The sequence below is a fragment of the Mobula hypostoma genome, chromosome 4, assembly GCF_963921235.1.
Source record: "Mobula hypostoma chromosome 4, sMobHyp1.1, whole genome shotgun sequence".
Taxonomy (NCBI): domain Eukaryota; kingdom Metazoa; phylum Chordata; class Chondrichthyes; order Myliobatiformes; family Myliobatidae; genus Mobula; species Mobula hypostoma.
The window spans coordinates 154,716,279-154,735,715 of record NC_086100.1 but is presented as its reverse complement, the minus strand read 5'-3'; the positions used below and the strand labels follow the sequence as shown (position 1 = coordinate 154,735,715).

The 19,437-nt window shown below is 41.5% G+C and overlaps 1 protein-coding gene across 6 annotated transcripts in view; it reads right to left on the bottom strand.

The window, feature by feature from the left end:
- Positions 1–19,437, bottom strand: part of psd3l (pleckstrin and Sec7 domain containing 3, like) — a 423,076-nt gene that overhangs the window by 163,402 nt on the left and 240,237 nt on the right. For all 6 annotated transcript variants that reach the window (XM_063046770.1, XM_063046769.1, XM_063046771.1 and 3 more), the window contains 2 exons: positions 16,246–16,326; positions 14,178–14,290 (listed from right to left, as the gene is read on the bottom strand). In XM_063046770.1, the coding sequence (XP_062902840.1) occupies positions 14,178–14,290; positions 16,246–16,326 (194 nt within the window). The remainder of the gene's footprint in view (positions 1–14,177; positions 14,291–16,245; positions 16,327–19,437) is intronic.

Here is a 19,437-nt window from a genome sequence, read left to right as displayed (position 1 = left end):
CAATCTGGCCAATAATTAGACCTCAGACTAACTGTAATTTTGTTGATTCTTGACTAATCCCTGAAATAGTGTGAGTGGGCAAGTGTTGGAGTGGCTTTGGCTCATCAGGCTTTGACAAGTATCTGGTAGGTTTCTTTTTTCTTCTTTATTTTTCATTCCTCGTCTGTTAGGGCACAGTGAGAATGGCTCCAGGGGTTGTGTTTTGTTATGTGTGTGAGATGTGGGAATTCTGGGAGACCTCCAGCCTAATGGATAACCACATCTGTACCTGGTGCATTGAGCTGCGGATCCTCAGAGAACGAGTTAAGGAACTAGAGCTGCAGCCTGATGAGCTTCGACTCATATAGGAGACTGAGGAAAAGATAGACAGGAGCTTCAAGGAGGTAGTCACCCCTAGGTTGCAGGAGGCAGGTAAATGGGTGACTGTCAGGAGAAATAAGGGAAATGGGCAGCCAGTGCAGAGTACCCCTGTAGCTGTTCTCTTTGATAAGTATACCACTTTGGATACTGTTGAGGGGGACAACCTACCGGGGAAAGTCGTAATGACTAGCTCAGAAGAGAGGTGAAGAGGACAGCAGTGGTGACAGGAGATTCCATAGTCAGAGGAACAGAGACAAGATTCTGTGGACCTGATAGAGACAGTAGGATAGCATGTTGCCTCCCTGGTGCAAGGGTTGGGGATATCTTGAATCAGGTCCATGGCGTTCTAAAGGGGGAAAATGAGTAGGCAGAAGTCTTGGTGCATATTGGCACCAATGGCATAGCTAGAAAAGGTGAGACGGTCCTGAAGAGAGAAGATAAAGAGCTAGGTAGAAAGCTGAGAGGCAGGACCTCCAGGGTGGTAAGAATAGGATGAATTGACAGATGAATGCATGGCTGATGAACTGGGGCAGGGGGCAGGCGTTTGGATTTCTGGAGCATTGGGATCTCTTCTGGGGGAGGTACAACCTGTACAAAAGGGACGGGTTGCAACTGACCCCAAGGGGAGCCAATATCCTTGTGGGCAGGTTAACTGGAGCTGTTCAGGAGGGTTTAGACTAATTTGGCAGGGGAATGGGAATCAGAGTGATAGGGCTGAGGATGGGCCAATTGGTTTACAAACAGAGGCAGTGTGTAGTGAGGCTGCCAGCAAGGACAAACTGATAATAGGGCAAAATTGCAGTTAATGAGATGAGTTGCAATGTAAAAGGGGAAAAAAGTTAAAAGGGTACTGAATGCAGGACTTTAGTTGTTATATCTGAATGCACACTATGTATGAAATTAGGTAGATGAACTGTAGCACAGTTACAGATTGGCATGTATGACGTGGTGGACATCACTGAATCGTGGCTGAAAAAGAATATTATAGCTGGCAGCTTAATGCCCAAGGAAACACATTGTATCAAAAAGACAGGGAGATAGGCAGAGGAGGTGGGGTGGTTCTATTGGTAAAAAAAATGAATTGACATAAGAAGTGACGTAGGATTGGAAGATATAGACTCGTTATGGGTTGAGCTAAGAAACTGCAAAGGTAAAAAGACCCTGATGGGAGTTATATGCAGACCTCCAAACAGTAACAAAGATTTGGTTTACAAATGACAACAGGAGGTAGAAAATGCATGCTAAAAGGGTAATGTTGCAATAGTCATGGGGGATTTCAATATGCAGGTAGATTGAGAAAATCAGGTTGGTGCTGGATTCCAAGAAGGGGAATTTCTAGAATGCCTATAAAATAGCTTTTTTACAGCAGCTCATGGTAGAATCCACTAAGGAGTCAGCTATACAGGATTGGGTGTTGTGCAATGAACCAGATTTGATTAAGAACCTTAAGGTAAAGGAACCCCGAGGAAAGAGTGATCATAATATGATAGAATTCACCTTGCAATTTGAAGAGGAGAAGCTAAAGTCAGGTGTATCAGTATTACGGTGGAATAAAGGGAATTACAGAGAAATGAGGAGCTGGCCAAAACTGATTGGAAAAGAACACTGGCAGGGATGATGGCACAGCAGGAATGGCTGGTGTTTCTGGAAGCAATTTGGAAAGTGCAGGATAGATACATCCCAAAGAAGAAGTATTTTAAAGGCAGGATGACGCAACTGTGGCTGACAAGAGAAGTCAAAGCCAATCAGAGGGCATATAATACAGCAAAAATTAGTAATTACGAGATAATGGGGTGACTTGTTGGGGCACCCTTTGAGAGAAGGGTATAGCAAGAGGATTCGAGTACAGGAGCAGGGAGGTGCTACTGCAGTTGTACAAGGCCTTGGTGAGACCACACCTGGAGTATTGTGTGTAGTTATGGTCCCCTAATCTGAGGAAAGACATCCTTGCCATAGAGGGAGTACAAAGAAGGTTCACCAGATTGATTCCTGGGATGGCAGGACTTTCATATGATGAAAGACTGGATCGACTAGGCTTATACTCGTTGGAATTTAAAAGATTGAGTGGGGATCTTATTGAAACGTATAAAATCCTAAAGGGATTGGACAGGCTAGATGTAGGAAGATTGTTCCCGATGTTGGGGAAGTCCAGAACGAGAGGTCACAGTTTGAAGATAAAGGGGAAGCCTTTTAGGACCGAGATTAGGAAAAACTTCTTCACACAGAGAGTGGTAAATCTGTGGAATTCTCTGCCACAGGAAACAGCTGAGGCCAGTTCATTGGCTATATTTAAGAGGGAGTTAGATATGGCCCTTGTGGCTAAAGGGATCAGGGAGTATGGAGGGAAGGCTGGTACAGGGTTCTGATTTGGATGATCAGCCATGATCATACTGAATTGCAGTGCAGGCTCGAAGGGTTGAATGGCCTACTCCTGCACCTATTTTCTATGTTTCTACGCAGTCTGATGTGACCAGAATGAACATTAAATTTTCCTGAATGCTATTGGTATCGCTTTGCTTTGGAAATTGAAGAAGAAAACCTCAGTTTATTAAAGAAGAACGACGCGTAGCAAGGCAAATATAGCTCTTCCTCGTTTAATGAAGGATACTTTTGATGGCATCATTTCTGGTTGATCTGCCACCCTTGCGCCTCTCATTGTCATTCAGGAGATGTGCAGTGCTTTCATCCGCTGTCTCTTCATCTCTTCTGCTGTTTATTCTTTGTCTCTGATCTTGGAGACGTGCATTTCACAGCTCCTTTGTCTCTTCCTCTCTGCACCTTCTGTGCCTGTTTTTGTCATTCTGGAGACGTGCAGCCCTTTCATCCCCGCCTCTTCATCTCTGCTGCTGTTTGTTGTTTGTCTCTGATCCTGGAGACGTACATTTCTCAGCTCCTTTGTCTCTTCGTCTCTCCTCCTTCAATGCCAGTTGTTGTCATTTTGGAGACATGCATGCCTCTCCTCCTCTGTCTCTTCTTCTCTCATCCTTTTTTGTCCTGACTCTTTGATCCTGGAGTCATGCGGACCTGGCCTCATCCGATTCTTGTTCTCTCCCTCTCCTTGCCACTTCCCGACAATGTTTGACGTCATCCCTTGACCATAATGTCCCCCTTCCTTTTCCATGCGGCATAATTAGGCTGACCATTTTTTTTTACCCTAATTATGGCTAGAAGATACAAAGCACTGACACCAAAGGATGCTGATTATTCTTGATGATGTGGTTAGCACTCTCCTAAATGGACATGATATAGTCACCGCTGTCCTTTGACTGCAGTAAAGGGTTTTATGGGTGTCTCGATGTACATCATTACAATAACATTTAATTATCTCTTATTGATGGGTGGCGGTTAGATCTGTCCCAATCCTGCACATGCTGATGGTGATTAGCAGAATGTGACCACTCAAAATAGAGCTGCCCTGCCCCTTTGCTCCGGTTGGTGTCACTGCTGTGAGCATCGTGAGTCGCTTCTGAGGCTGGCCGTACGCATGCATCGTGGTGTCGCGTCGCGGTTTCCATCATGGCTGACATCGGCTCTCGGGTGAAAGTGGGGCTGTTGATTTTGGTAAGTGAGCAATTTTATACAAATATATAACCCTGAACTTTGCCTGCATTCATTCTGTAAGTTAGCACATTTTAAGTCAATTTAGCCAAAAATAGTGCCGCTGTAATGCACCGTTTGCGCTTATTGGAGGTCACAAACAGACAAACAGAGCATGAGTGTTTTAGTAGTATATAGATGAAGTCATTAGTAATATTTCAAATTTCAATGGATTCTGGCATGGTTTCAGAGGACCAGAGAATTGCAAATGTCACTCCACTCTTCAAGAAAGGGAGAAAGGCAGAAAAAGGAAATTACAGGCCATTTAGTCTGACCTCAGGGGTTGGGTTGATACTGGAGTCAGCTGTTAAGGATGTGGTTTCAGGGTACTTGGAGGCACATGATAAAGTTAGCCAAATTCAGCATGGTTTCCTTAAGGGAGTCTTGCCTGACAAATCTGTTGGAAGTCTTTGAAGAAGTATTAACCAGGATAGACAAAGGAGCATCAGCGGATGTTATGTACTTAGATTTTCAGAAGCCTCTGACAAGGTACCACGCATGGTGCTGCTTAACAGGTTAAGAGCCCAAGGTATTACAGGTTAAGAATTCAAGGTTTCTCAACAGGGTATCCAATGTCAAAAATTCTTGGAGATGAAATGAAAACAGTTCTGAAAGATGCTACAAAAAATGGTTAACTTTATTAAACAAAGACCAGTTCACTCAAGAATGTTTGAAAAACTGTGTGAAAACCAGGACAAGCACACCAAGATGAGATTTACTGACCTCCTCTGGATTTCTGTGAAAAAAGAGTATCCTGCCATTCATAGGAAAGCAATGAACATTCTGCTGCAGTTTTCAACTTTTTACATGTATGAGCAAGATTTTCCTTGTTTAACAAGCATCAAGAGCAAGGATAGAAATTGTTTCGTTTTAGTTAAAAGTTGAGGTGAGATCATGTCTGCTTATCTCTAGTTCGACCCAGCATCAAGTATTTGTGCAGCAGAAATCAAGTATGGGTTTCACGTGCTAGGTCCATATTTGAGCCTGATCATGTTACTTAGTAAGAAAATGTTTTTACGAAGTCCTGTATAGAATTGCATCTGAGGATAAGTATATATATATATATACACATATTGTTTTGTCTTATGGTTTTTAGTAATTTTACTAATCAAGATCGTCAATGAATTTTCATATTGTAGATAGCATTAATTAATTTGCAACCTTTATTAAATTAAATCTACCGAGCCAATCTTTGGAAAAATTAAATCCCCTTTTGGCTTAAGCCAGTTATTTAACAGAAGTTTATTATGTGTGCCTTATGAGGTTTTCAAATTTATGAAAGGGAAAGAAAGAGATTAATTTCAAGAAAGGTAAGCTAAGCTTAACTACCTGTTTTTTTTTCCAAGAAAGGTTGGCTAAAAATTCATTCTCTACACAAAACAGCATTGACAAATTATTTTTGGATTATTATATCTACAACTTACTGATCTCGCTAATGTACTGTGAGCTGTAGATACAATAATTTTTACGCAGGGGTTCCCTGAGACCTGAAAATTATTTCAAGAGTTCCTCCAAGGCAAGAAAGGTTGAGAAAGGCTGGGTAAGACACTAGCATGGATGGAGCAGGAGGCAAAGAGTGGGAATAAAGGGAGGCTTTTCTGGTCGACAGCCGGTGACCAGTGATCTGTGCTGGGACCACTTCTTTTTACAATATATGTCAATGATTTGGATGAAGGAATTGATGGCTTTGTGGTCAAGTGTGAAGACGTAGGTGAAGGGGTACATTGTGTTGAGAAAGCAGAGAGGCTACAGAGGACTTAAGTAGATTAGGAGAATGGGTAAAGAAGTGGCAGATGAAATACAGTTTCAAAAAGAGTCAGGAAGCGTATGGTCATGCACTTTGGTAGAATAAATAAAAGTATAGATTATTTTCTAAATGGAAAGAAAATTCAAAAATCTGAAGCACAAAGGGACTAGGGAATCCTTCTTCAGGATTCCCTAAAGGTTCATTTGAAGGCCGAGTTGGTAGTGAGGAAGGCAAACGCAATGTTAACATTCATTCCGAGAAGATTAGAATAAAAAAGCAAGGATGTAATGTTACGGCTTTATAAGGCACTCGTGAGGCCTCATTTGGAGTATAGTGAGCAGTTTTTGGGCCCCTTATCTAAGAAAGGCTGTGCTGACTCTGGAGAAGGTTCAAAGAAGGTTTACAAAAATGTTTCCAAAATTGGAGCATTTGATGGCTCTGGGCCGGTATTCATTGGAATTCAGAAGAATGGGGGTGGGGGGGTGGGCAGTATCTCAATGAAACCTATCAATGTTGAAAGGCCTCAATAGAGTAGATTTTGATAGGATATTTTCTATTGTGGGGGAGTCTAAGAGCAAAGGACAGCCTGAGAATAGAGGGACATCCACTTAGAACAGAAATGAGCAGGAATTTCTTTAGTCAGAGTGTGATGAATCTGTGGAAGTCCTTAGCACAGCTGGCTGTGGAGGCCAAGTCATCAAGTCCTTTGGTATATTTAAGGCATAGATTCTTGATTAGTCAGGGCATAAAGGAATACAGGGAGAAGACGGGAGATTGAGGCTGAGAAGGAGATGGATCAGTCATGATGGAATGGCAGAGTGGACTCAATGGGCTGAATGGCCTAATTCTGCTCCTATATTTTATTTTCTTATGGAAAATGCTCTAGCAAGCCATTCAATTCTACCACAGCCCTAATGTTCAAAAGAGAATAACACTAAACTAGTCAGAATGACCTGGTAGCACCAAATTTGTCATCTAATTCACACTCCTAAGATCTTTCAAATATATTGCTCTTCCCTCACCATTACTGGGTCTAAAGCCCAGAGCTCCCACCCTACCATAGCATGTTCAAGTACCTTCACCCTTCGACTGTTCAAGTTCAAGGTGTGAGGTCAACACTACCAAAGGTAATTAGAGATGGGTAATAAGGTTCCGGTGACGTTATCGTCCAGAATGGCAGCTTAAATCAATAACTCCTCCAGAAAAATGCATATATTGCCCCCTTAATCCATCAAATATAAGATCTTTCAAAAATATCTGAATTAATAAGGGGGGCAAGAATGGGGAAAAAGAATGGAGATAAAAAAAGCATCACTGCGGAACCTCTGGAAGAGAGAGGTACAACGCGTGGCCCTCCTACCCTAACGCGTGCTAGCGAGGCTGACAATGGGCCTCATTCAGGTGAAGTGACACGTGATAGAAACTCTGGAAGAGATACGGGGATTCCAAAATGATATAAAACAGCAACTCAATGATATCTAATTAGGTATCTAATTAGTCAGGGTATCAAGGGATATGGGGATAAAGCTGGAAATTGGAACTAGACGGGTGAATAGTTTAGCTCATGGGGGAGCTGCGGAGCAGACTCAATGGGCCGAATGGTCTAAGTCTGCTCCTTTGTCTTCTGATCTTGTGATATCAAGTTAGAGCTCGCCAACATCAATCAAAAAACAGCAGTGGCAGAGACTCGAATTGAGAAGTTGGAAGATCGCGTGCAAAACGTGGAACGGATACTAAGTAAGACAATAAAAATATTAAACCAACAAGAAAGTAAACTGACTGACCAGGAGGGAAGATCACGACGGAAAAATATCAGGATATACAATGTTCCTGAAGGAGTGGAGGGTTTGTCTATAATGTAGTTTGTAGGAAAGTTGCTGCAGGATGCGCTACAGATTCCCTCCACTATGGAGCTTGAAATTGAGAGGGCGCGTCTTGCGCTCGTCCCGAGGCCCACTGGAGACAGAGAAGATAAGCCACGCTCAATAGTAATTAGATTCCTTCGATACAATACCAAGGCAGGGATTCTACAAAAGGCTTGGGGTAAGAAGAGGGTGCTTTTGGATGGGAAATTAATATATTTCGATCAAGATTACCCCCCTGGTGATCCTGCAGAAACATAAAGAATACTCTGCAGTAAAGCGAGTATTAAAGCAAGGAAAGATTAGATTCCAAACTCCGTACCCTGCTAAACTGCAGGTGTTTTATGAGGATGGCATGCACCTGTATCAGACAGTGGAAGAGGCGACTACAGACATGAGGAACAGAGGGCTGCCCGTCAGCGTGATCAAAGCGAGGGAAAGCCTGGCTGAGCAATTATCCCGAACTGCTTGGGAAATGAGGAGAAGATGGCGACGCAACGGCAGCGCACACAGCCACTTCGGTGGTGATGTCTGTTATCTGTCAAGTAGGGGACCGTGCACAATTCTGATTTGGCGGAGACGGACGTGAGAGTACGGAGGAACATCTGGAAAACTTCTGAGATGCCCACTTCGCTGCCGCTGCTACTGTGTGGTAACTGGAATCTCGGGAGCAGAAGGCCCCGAAATCCTCAGCTTTGCTTGTTTCAGCGGCCAGGGCGAGGTCGAAGGCGCTTGGCAGAGGATGGTACTCAGGAGGCTGTATCGGAGAGGCTGGTCGGAGGCTCGAAGTTTTCGGACGAATGGACTCAGTGTCGGTTGTGGTCGGCTGCTTCCAAGGCATCGGCAAGTTGACGGTGCCTGGAGCTTTATGGCAGGGAGTTTCTCCCTTCTGCCGCCTGCTATTGGGGACTCGGGAGTCGATCGACTCGGGGACTTTTGAGACTTTATTTACCATGCCCATGGTTTGTTCTTCATCAAATTATGGTATTGCTTTGCACTGCTAGAACTCTATGTTATAATTATGTGGTTCTGTCAGTGTTAGTCCTTGGTTTGTCCTGTTTTCTGTGATATCACTGGAGAAACATTGTATCATTTCTTAATGCATGTATACATTTCTAAATGACAATAAAAGAGGACTGAGTGTTCTCATAATCTAAAAAATAGTAAGAGAACCGAGAAAGCAGGGGAAGGGAGGAGGGCGAGAGAACTTCAGGAAGAGACTGTGAGTTTTCCAAAGACAGCCCTCACCCCCTCCAGAAAAGCCATAACGTTTGGCTAACTTTAAAAGTGTTGATAAGATAAACGGAAGCAAAAATAGATGGTGCTATACCTATTTCAAGAAATACTTATTATAATGTGGATTTTATATTACTCAATTTTTTTTATTCATTCATTCATTCACTCCTTTTTCCCCACCTAAAAATGAGAATATATATATGGGTGGAATATACAGGGATATCTTTTCTGTGTAATGGACATAGACTTGTTCACTTACTTTTATAGGTACTATAATGGGGGGCCCCCAACTCACAGGGAGGAGGGGCAATCCCCCACAGCTAGACGTTTCCTCTAGTTCAACCCAGGGTCATCTACTGGAGATCTCAGCCTTGGAATCACACCTTCATTGCCTTTTTTTAAATTATTCGCGTTTCTTGGTTCTTATTTGTTCAGGGAGTAGATTGATTAAGTTTTATTCTGCTAATTTCAATGATATATTGACAGATAAATATACATGGCTAAGGACAAAGTAAAATTCATTTCTTTTAATGTCAATGGGCTGTTAAATCCAATCAAACGCAGTAAAATTCTACCCAAAATGAAAAAAGAACAAGCCCATGTAGTATATTTACAGGAAACTCACTTAAGTGATAATGAGCATGGAAAACTAAAGAGAATGGGCTTCACTAATTTGTTTTTCTCCTCATATAAATCAGGACATAGAAGAGGAGTTGCTATTCTCATCTCAAGCAAGCTAAATTTTGAAAAAGTATTCGAAATGGGAGATAAGGAGGGCAGATATATTCTTCAAAGGGGTAATATAGATGGAAATTCAGTTACTCTATTGAATATATACGCAACCCCAGGAAGTGATATTAGTTTCTTTCAGAAAGTTACTAATATTATGGTAACGGAAACAGAAGGTCTCCTGATATGTGGGGGAGCCTTAAATTTACAATTACAACCAAAATTAGACTCTTCCAATAGAAAAACCTATGAAACAAAATCCTTACATAAGAGAATTAATACACTTTTTGAGGAAGTTGGTTTAATTCATATATGGAGGGACCTTTTCCCCAATAGAAGGGATTACACTCATTATTCTGCCCCCCATTCTGTATATACAAGAATAGACTATTTCATAACATCATTTGGAAAGATAAAGACAAAATAATCACCTGTGGAATTGGGACAATAGATGTAAGTGACCATACACTTACATATTTATCTGTTGATTTTGACATACAACCAAAGAATACTATTTGGAAACTAAATTCAAGTCTACTCAATGATCCCTACTTTAAGGAACAAATTAAAAAAGAAATTGGTCTTTACTTAGAATTCAATGATAATGGAGAAGTTTCACCTCCCATTCTATGGGATACTATGAAAGCTGTCTTAAAAGGGAAAATTATAGCGATATGTTCATATAAGAGAAAAAAAATAAGGAATAAAACATGAGAGGAATTACAAAATAAGCTGAAGGAACTAGAAAAAAAACACAAATTGAATTTGGCACAGGATACATTAAAGGAAATTTTTAAAAATTAGGAATGAAATTAATAGTTTGGCTACGCAAGAAATCAGGAAAAATTTAATGTTTCTGAAACAGAGACACTATGAAAGTGAATCTAAATCTATGAAAATACTGGCATGGAAACTGAAGAAAAAGATAACCAAAAATACAATTCATAGAATTAGGGATCCAGGAACAAAAATGATTTTAAAAAAATAAGCTAAGTGAAATTCAAGAAGCTTTTGAAGTGTTTTACAAAACTTTATACAGGTTTCCCCGCCATCCGAAGGTAGAGCGTTCCTATGAAACAGTTCGTAAGCCGAAATGTCGTAAAGCGAAGAAGCAATTACCATTTATTTATATAGGAAAATTTTGTGAGCGTTCGCAGACCCAAAAATAACCTACCAAATCATGCCAAACAACACATAAAACCTAAAATAACAGTAACACATAGTAAAAGCAGGAATTATATGATAAATACACAGCCTATATAAGGTAGAAATATTTTTCCACAATCATTACTGCACTGTTCTCCGTAGCGAAAATCGCACGCAAGCACCGTCGGCAGAAAATCTCGCGCAAGTGCTGTCGGCATAAAATCTCACGCAAGCGCTGTTGGCAAAAACACGCACAAGCGCTCTCCAGTAAGCTTTAAGCTATGAAGCTGTCAAATCATACCAAATAACACGTAAAAATACACAGCCAATATAAAGTAGAAATAATGTACGTACAGTGTAGTATCACTTACTGGAATTGGGAAAACAGCTCCGAGCACACTGATGATGGTGTGTCAGACTGAGTCGTCGCAGGTTGGCTGGTGCAGTGGCCCCCCCAACCTCCAGGCCGCTGAGCGGTACATTGCCATGAAGAATGCAGGGGTCCAGCGGTAGCGAGGAGGTACACAGCACATCTTTAAGAAAAAAGCCGAAACAAACATGCTAATTAATTAGGTGCCGCTCGTAATTGTTGGCCCAGATCAGTGTCGATTTCCGATTGCGTCATCTCTGATCCGGGCTGACAATTACGTGTACGTGTCGGCGGCACCTAATTAATTAGCATGTTTATTTCGGCTTATTTTCTTAAAGACGTGCTGTGTGCCTCCCGGCTACATTTGCATTCTCTGCGAATCAGTACAGTATCTGTCCGTGGCCTGGGTGTTGGGGTGGTGGGACACTGGGGTGTCATCTCGTCGCCTGTTTCCATTAGAGCAGGCAGCTCATCTTCTTCTAGCTCTGCCTGCCTCGATGTCAAAGGTCGAGGTTCATCGTCTGCTGTGGCTGATGTGGAAGGCTTGCTTGACTACTGAGCCTCGCGCATTTTTCTATCACACAGTTCTTTGTAAGGACTCAAACCATCTTGCAAATATCCCCTAAACCGACGTACCCTTTCAAAATTAAAGTCGTACTTTATCATTACTCATTCGGTTTTGATTGTTATCCTTTTTTCTTCCAATTGCATCAGCTCTTCATCTGTCAGTTCTTGGTCATGGGATGCCAAAACCTCTTCAACATCATGTTCGTCAGCTTCCACAAGCCAAACTCACGTTGTCCTTACTTCGTTCACCACGATCAAAACGCTTAATTATGTCTAGTTTTACCGTAAGTGTAACACCCTTACGAGCTCTTTCAGGCTTTCCCATACCATAGAACTCATCTTGCAAACGGCTGCTCACAGGCACGTGTTAAAGCAAAGCAGTTCCGAATCCGGGGGAGAGCGGCTGCTCGGGGCGGGCTGCCTTTTATCGCGCGCTGATTTTTTTATTGCGCGCTGAATTTTTTTCATAACAGTGAAAACACCTTCTGAAAGCGAAAATAGGGTACTAATGTAGGTCTTTCGTAACAGTGAGTTTTCGTAAAGCAAATGTTCGAAAAGCGGGGGATACCTGTATTCCAAAGTTCCAGGAGGAGGCATAACTCAAATTGACACTTTCCTGAATTCTCTAGAGTTACCCACTTTAAGTGAAGAACAAAATAGAACGATGACTGCTGACATAACTGAAGTTGAACTAAAAGCTGCAATTAGTAGGCTTAAATTAAGCAAGTCACCAGGTTCAGATGGGTATACGGCAGAGTGGTATAAAGAGTTTAAAAATGAGTTAATTCCTGCCTTCCTCCCCACACTGAACTGAGCTCTAAAAAAGGCACAAATGCCACCCAGCTGGAAGGAAGCGATAATCTCAGCTATACCGAAAGAAGGCAAGGATAAAATGGAATGCAGATCATTTAAACCAATTCAATGAATGGAACAAAATATTATGAAGATATATATGGCAAAGTAAAAGGCCTAGAGTTTGTCTCTAAAATTTGCTATTAGCCAAGGAAAAGGGGGGATGGGGCCTACCTTCTCTTAGAGATTAGTATTTTACAGACAGTGGAGAGCTATGATATGTTCATGCAACCCATCATATGACACTCAATGGAAAAACATTGAGGAGGGAATACTTCCCATCCCCATACAGGCAATTTTGGCTGATAACAACCTATAAGGGTACATAAATACTATTGATAATCCATGGGTGAAATGGATTCTTAAAATATGGAAAACTATTATAAGAGAATATAAACTAGAGGGAGATTCTTAAAATATGGAAAACTATTATAAGAGAATATAAACTGGAGGGAGATATTGCAATTCTTAAATGGTGTGCATATGACTTGGATTTTACGCCGAATAAACTGGATGCTAGAATTAAGGACTGGACAGCTAAAGGAATAACAGTTCTTTGCAATATAATGAAAGAAGGAACACTGTTCAGTTTTGAAATGCTTAAAAACAAGCACTTACTAGAAAAACAAGGCTTTTATCGGTATTTACAGATGCAACAGTATGTTAACAGGAGGGTAAAAAATGTAACCAAGGCAAGTACATGTTTGATAGAGCTATTTAGAAAAGCATATAATTCAGATAACGGTAGTAGAATCATTACAAGCGTGTATAAGGGTTTGTCAAATCTTAAAACACATTCCACTTCATACATTAAAACAAAATGGGAGAAGGAAGGAGGAATAATTATATCTGAGGAAGAATGGACAATAATATGGAGGTATCAATGGAAGTGTACCAGTTCACAGAAATGGAGGGAGTTTGGATGGAAAAACTTGATAAGATATTTCATTACACCCTCTCAGAAATCCCATTATGATAGTAACCTCCCTGTTTGCTGGAGAAATTGTGGAAATCAAAATGCAAACCATTATCATATTTTCTGGGACTGCCCCGTTATCAAAGACTATTGGAGTGGGATACACAATGCCCTACAAGACATTTTTAAATGTGAAATACCCTTAGAAAGTAAGACCATATATTTTGGGTATCTACTTCAAGAATGGTTGGAAAGAGATAAATATTTAATGAATATACTGCTGGTGGCTGGTAAAAAGACTCTTACCAGAAAATGATTGTCGCAGGAGAGCCCAACTTTAAACGCATGGATGGAAATTACAATGGACATTTACAAAATGGAGAAGATAATAGCATCTGTTAATCATAAGTTGGAACAATTTGATTCATACTGGGAAAAATGGTTCAAATACATAACACCTCATAGGCCTGATTTTATTCTCACAAATCAATGAATATGTTGTTAAAAAAAAAATCACTCCCTACTTATACATAGTTTTCTCCTTTTGCTTGTTCTTTCTTTCCTCTCTTTTCTATAGGTCTCAGATAAATATTATGTGGAGATTTGTGGCAAATATGATTATATGATATATATGTACAATATCTGAAATACATCTTATGAAAATGTTTGTTTGATGATGAACTTCAATAAAAAATAAATTACAAAAAAAAGATGGGTAATAAATACCTTCCAAAAGCCACATCACAAAAATATAAAATAACACAGAACTATGCCTCCACTATGGATTAAACCTACCTTGCGAAGGAATAGAGCCCTGGTTACACTGATAATATCTGTTGGAGAAGTGAATTAAAACCCGCTCTCGCTCCTGAGTTTCTCCCATTAGTGCAAATGCTTTCAAAAAAATTCTGCAAAAGAACGAAAAGACATTAAGCAGAAGAAGAGGGTGACAACCCCACAACAGATTGTCTGAACAGGGACCCCTGAGACCAAACACATGCAACTTTTGTCATTATATAAGGGAAGGGTTATAAGGTCAAATCTCAGCAGCATTCTCCCCAAGCCGTGCTGATTTAAAACCCATTTGTACCTAGGTGCTAGAGTCTCACCACAATGTGACCTCCTGCAGTTTGCCAGGTGATATCAAGCTTAGTCAGGTACAATTAATAAAACTGAGAATTTTTCATTAAGTTACAGCAACACAAGTGGCAAAGATCAAATTCTTTGCCATATGTGTCAATTAAAGCTACTTGAATAAGAGTGCTCCCGTTAAATTCCCACCGCTTACAAAGGGACACAAGAGGGTCACTTTCCCAGATAGCATACTGTGCATTGAGCCAGCTTGAAGACCCCTCCCTCATAAAATGAGATATTACTGAAGTAGGCAATAAAAACCTGACAGAGTGTTGGATGACTGAGACACTCCTCCAGCTGTGCAGCTAGGAAGAGCTTTGTAGTGGTGTTACAGTCGACAGCACACAGATCGAGACAGTTTCTGACATGTCTATTTTGAATAAATGTTGTGCTACTTCTTGACAGAAGAGGTCAATCCGATCCACCCAGGCTAACAGAAGGTAAGGAAATGATGGGCAGTACAGTACTGAAAGGAAAGAGCAAGGGGAAGGTTCCCAGGGTGAGTGAAGAAAGAACAAAAATAACCTGAAAGACACTTAATGATACCCCACAAACTAAGATTAGACACAGTGGTGTAGCTGTTAGCATAACACTATTAGTTCTGGTCACCTCACTACAGTTAGAATGTGGATACTATAGAAAGGGTGCAGAGGAGATTTACAAGGATGTTGCCTGGATTGGCGAGCTTGCCTTATGAGAATAGGTTAAGTGAACTTGGGCCTTTTCTCTTTGGAGCGACAGAGGATGAGAGGAAACCTGATAGAGGTGAATAAGATGATGGGAGGCATTGATCGTGTGGATAGCCAGAGGCTTTTTCCCAGGGCTGAAATGGCTAACATGAGGGAGGCATAATTTTAAGGCGCTTGGAAGTAGGTACAGAGGGGATGTCAGGGGTAACTTTTTCACACAGAGAGTGGTGGGTGCGTGGAATGTACTGCCAGCAACGGTGGGACTACGCGTTAGGGTAATTCTAGGCAGCTTCTAGTGTAGGTTATATGGCTGGTACAACATTGAAGGGCCTATAACGTGCTGTAGATTTCTGTGTTCTGTGTTCCATGTTCTATTACAGCCCCTGTGACCCGGGTTCATTTCCCGCCAAACTCGTAAGGAGTTTGCACATTCCCCGTGACTGCAGGTGCTTCAGTTTCCTCCCATATTCAAAATATGTACAGGTTAGTAGGTTAATTAGTCACATAAGTGTAATTGGGTGTCTCAGGCTCATTGGGCCAGAAGGGCTTGTCACTGTTCCATACTTCCAAATAAAATAGCCTGTCAAATATAAAAGCAAGGCTGGGTGCAGTATCGATGGTCTACCAGTAGCTGGCACTGTTGTGTTGCTTAAATCCCACCTCATACTTGCAGGCTAGATTCAGATTCCAGTTCGGTTATAGTCACCTACTCCCTGGTTCAATCAAACTCTTTGCTCATGTGAAGCTGACAGAATAAACAGTATACATGTTAACAATACAGTGACAAATGCAGTGCAAGAAGTTATGCTGAAATATTTGTAGCTTTCCCTGATAAACTAACCTTCTGCTTAAATTAAGAGATGGCAGAGTGAATGCCTCCCGATTCCTCGATCAAACCGCAGGAGGAAACATGTGCAATTATTTTGGTTTCATTTACAAATATAATGGGAGATGGAGGGGGATTAGTGAGGAGAGATGGGAGTGGCTGGTGGTGTCAGTGGTAGCAGCTTGTATCTCCCCTATAATAACTCACAGCTTACCTTAGGGACTGGTCCAAGGTCAACCCAGTGAAGTCAAAAAATCTGAGGTATTCTTCTGCTACTAACTTGCTGAACTCATTACTGCAAATAGGGAGATAAAAACACACACAACTTGTAATGATGAGAACATTTTTATAAAAGTGTGTTCCTGATGGAACAAGACTTCAAAATTATCAACATTCCTTCAGTTAATATGGAAAACAACATTCTTCCTTTTCTTCCCACATGAAGACAATAATCCACTCAGAGAGCAGTTCAATGGCTATTAAAACAATTCCTTCCTCACTTCATTCCATCCAGTCCAAACTCATGGTGCACTGCCGCTGGAAGGTCACATGGTACAGACACAGCTGCCTGCCACCCTGGGCATTCCCTTTTTTCTCTTCTACTTTATGGGATAAGATATAAGAGCTTGAAAACCTGGATATCCAGATTAGGAAAAGCTTTTTTCCCCACTTCTAACAGACTCCTGAAAAAATTCACCTCTTTCACAACCCTCTCCCAGATGTGCTGCCATGTTTTGTACTCTTAACCCTTCCTCTCTCAGCTACTCTGCTGTTGTTATATTTAATAATTTAATCAATATATATCCACTCCCTTGTGCTTTAGTCGGATTGGCATTTGTTAGCCTGGCTGGGATGTGATAATTCAGCACAGACTTGAAGCTCAAGCTATTCAGGTCTCCATAGCTCTACTATGTACTTCATCCAATGATCCAAGACACAAGAAAAGGGCACTGAGCCCTTTGACTCTGCTCTGCCATTCAATTGCATCATGCCTGATTGCCATTTTTACACTGGTTTCCATATCACCTAGCTTTCAAACAATTTATCACATTTTGTATTCAACATTCGAAAGTACAGCCTCAGCAGCTTCTATTAGGGCCGTGAAAGAGCTAACATTGCTTTGCCATAAAGGGACACGGCACAGAAGAACACCTTCAACCCACTGAGTTCACAATGACTATCAAGTACCCAATTATACACTAATCTGTTTTATTCTCCCCAACTTCCTTTCAACTGCCCCAACTACACTCCCCCCAATTTACCTCCCAAATTACACAGTAGAGTTAATTTATAATCTATCAGCCCACGTATTTTGCAGCCTCCAGAGCACACTTCCCCCCTTCAATTACAGGGAGAACGTGCAACCATGGCACATGCAGAACAGTAATGTAACACTTCACAATGCCAGCGATCGGAGTTCAATTCCTCCACTACCTATAATGTGCTTCCTCCAGGTGCTCTGGTTTCCTCCCACATTCCAAAGATGTACAGTTTAGGGCTAGTAAGTATTTGTAATTAAGTTAGTAGTTTCCCCCCTTCACCATTCCCATTCCTGTTTCCCCCTCCCACCTCCTTCTTGCGCCCCTCCCCCTTCCATGGTCTTCTACACTCTCCTATCAGATTCCCCCTTCTCCAGCCTTTTATTTCTTTCTCCAATCAACTTCCCAGCTCTTTACTTCCCCCTGATGATTTCACCTAGTACTTCTTCCTCCCCTCCCCCCCCCCACCCCCCCGGCAACCTTCTTGCTCTAACTTTTCATTTTTTTTTCCCAGTCCTGATGAAGAATCTTGGCCTGACACTCTTCCATAGATGCTGCCTGGCTTGCTGAGTTCCTCCAGCATTTTGTGTGTGTTGCTCGGATTTCCGGCACCTGCAGATATTGTCGGGTTAGGATGGTGAACGTGGGCATGCTGTGTTGGCGCTGGAGGCATGGCGACTCTTGCCAGCTTTCAGCAACGGATCCTCAGATCGTGAAGCTTGGTGATCTCACTGAAGATACATCTCACTGTATCTTTTGATATACATGTAAGAAATAAAGCTAATCTTTAATCTTTAGCCAGCAGTGTAGAAGAGTAGGATGAACTCAGGTGACTGGAGCTATGAGACACTATACTTCGCTTTGACATGGATTAATCCTGCTTTTGGTATATATGGAGTCACGAAAATACACCAAAATGGTATGAAAAACACTTCACAAAAACCGGCCTTCACACAGCTAACATGACGTGCTGCTTCAAGCCTCTCCATCCCCATTCACTTCCTTTTTAAACGCAACAGTGCCAATTCTCCTGTAATGCAAAGCCTTGCTTTTTCTAACTTAATAAATTATAAAGAGATGGCAGTAATTAACACATGCAACTGCATTTCCCATCTAGTTCAATACAAAATAATTATTACCACCTTGTTGACCTAATAAAACTGGCATGAGTGATCAATTGAACATCACAAGAAATTGATTAAAAATAAATCAGAAGCATTGCATTTTGCAGTTCTGCTCTTCACACCAACTCTTCACCAAGTCCATGTAGGTTTCAATTAAAAGTGTCTGGATCACACTGAAACAGTTACCGTTATAGAAAGAAAGGTACAGTGTACAGTGGGATATACATGTGATGACTGGATAAGGAAAAAGTCTTTGCACGATTTCACCAAGTGGCAGTGAGTTTCAGGGGGTCTGCTTGAAGTTGCAAGCAGAATGATGCAGGAATGCCACAGAACAATGATAGCATTTCACTCAAATGCAAATCTAGAACTCCTAATCACTGCAATATACAAGGGAACACTGTCAGAACAAAAAGCAATCTCTACTATTTCCCTATTTCCTTACCACATAGGAAGCCACTAAGTGTTTCCTAGCTCAAGGACAATTCCACTCCCCACTGCACAGCCATTTTCCCTGCAGCTTATTCACTCTGTCAAACCCCAGCAGATTCTAGCACCCATCTACACACTAAGGGCCCGTTCAGCTAGGAATCAGCACATCTGTAGACGTGGGAAGAAACTGGAGCATCCTGGGAGATGGACATGGTCATAGAGATGATGTGCAAACTCAACACAGGCTGCATCAGAGGTCGAAATAAAACCCAAGTCACTGAAACTGTGTGCCAATAACCCTACTATCTGCCCCACTCAGCCAGCCCGTTTATTCCACAAGTGATAACACCTTATAATGTAACAGAAGGGAGTCATGCAGGTTTTTATTAAAAGAAACCACCATCACAGTCACCATTCCCCTACTCCAGTTATGCCAAGGTTTAACTCCGGTTTCATTTTAATTAAGAACTAAGGAAGAAGGCAGAAATAACGTATGTTGAATTTTGCTCCCAGTACAGTGACCATCACTTCCGGGAGGGGAAATAAAATTAGAGTAGAAGGGCAGACAATGGAGACATAAGAAAGTAAAAT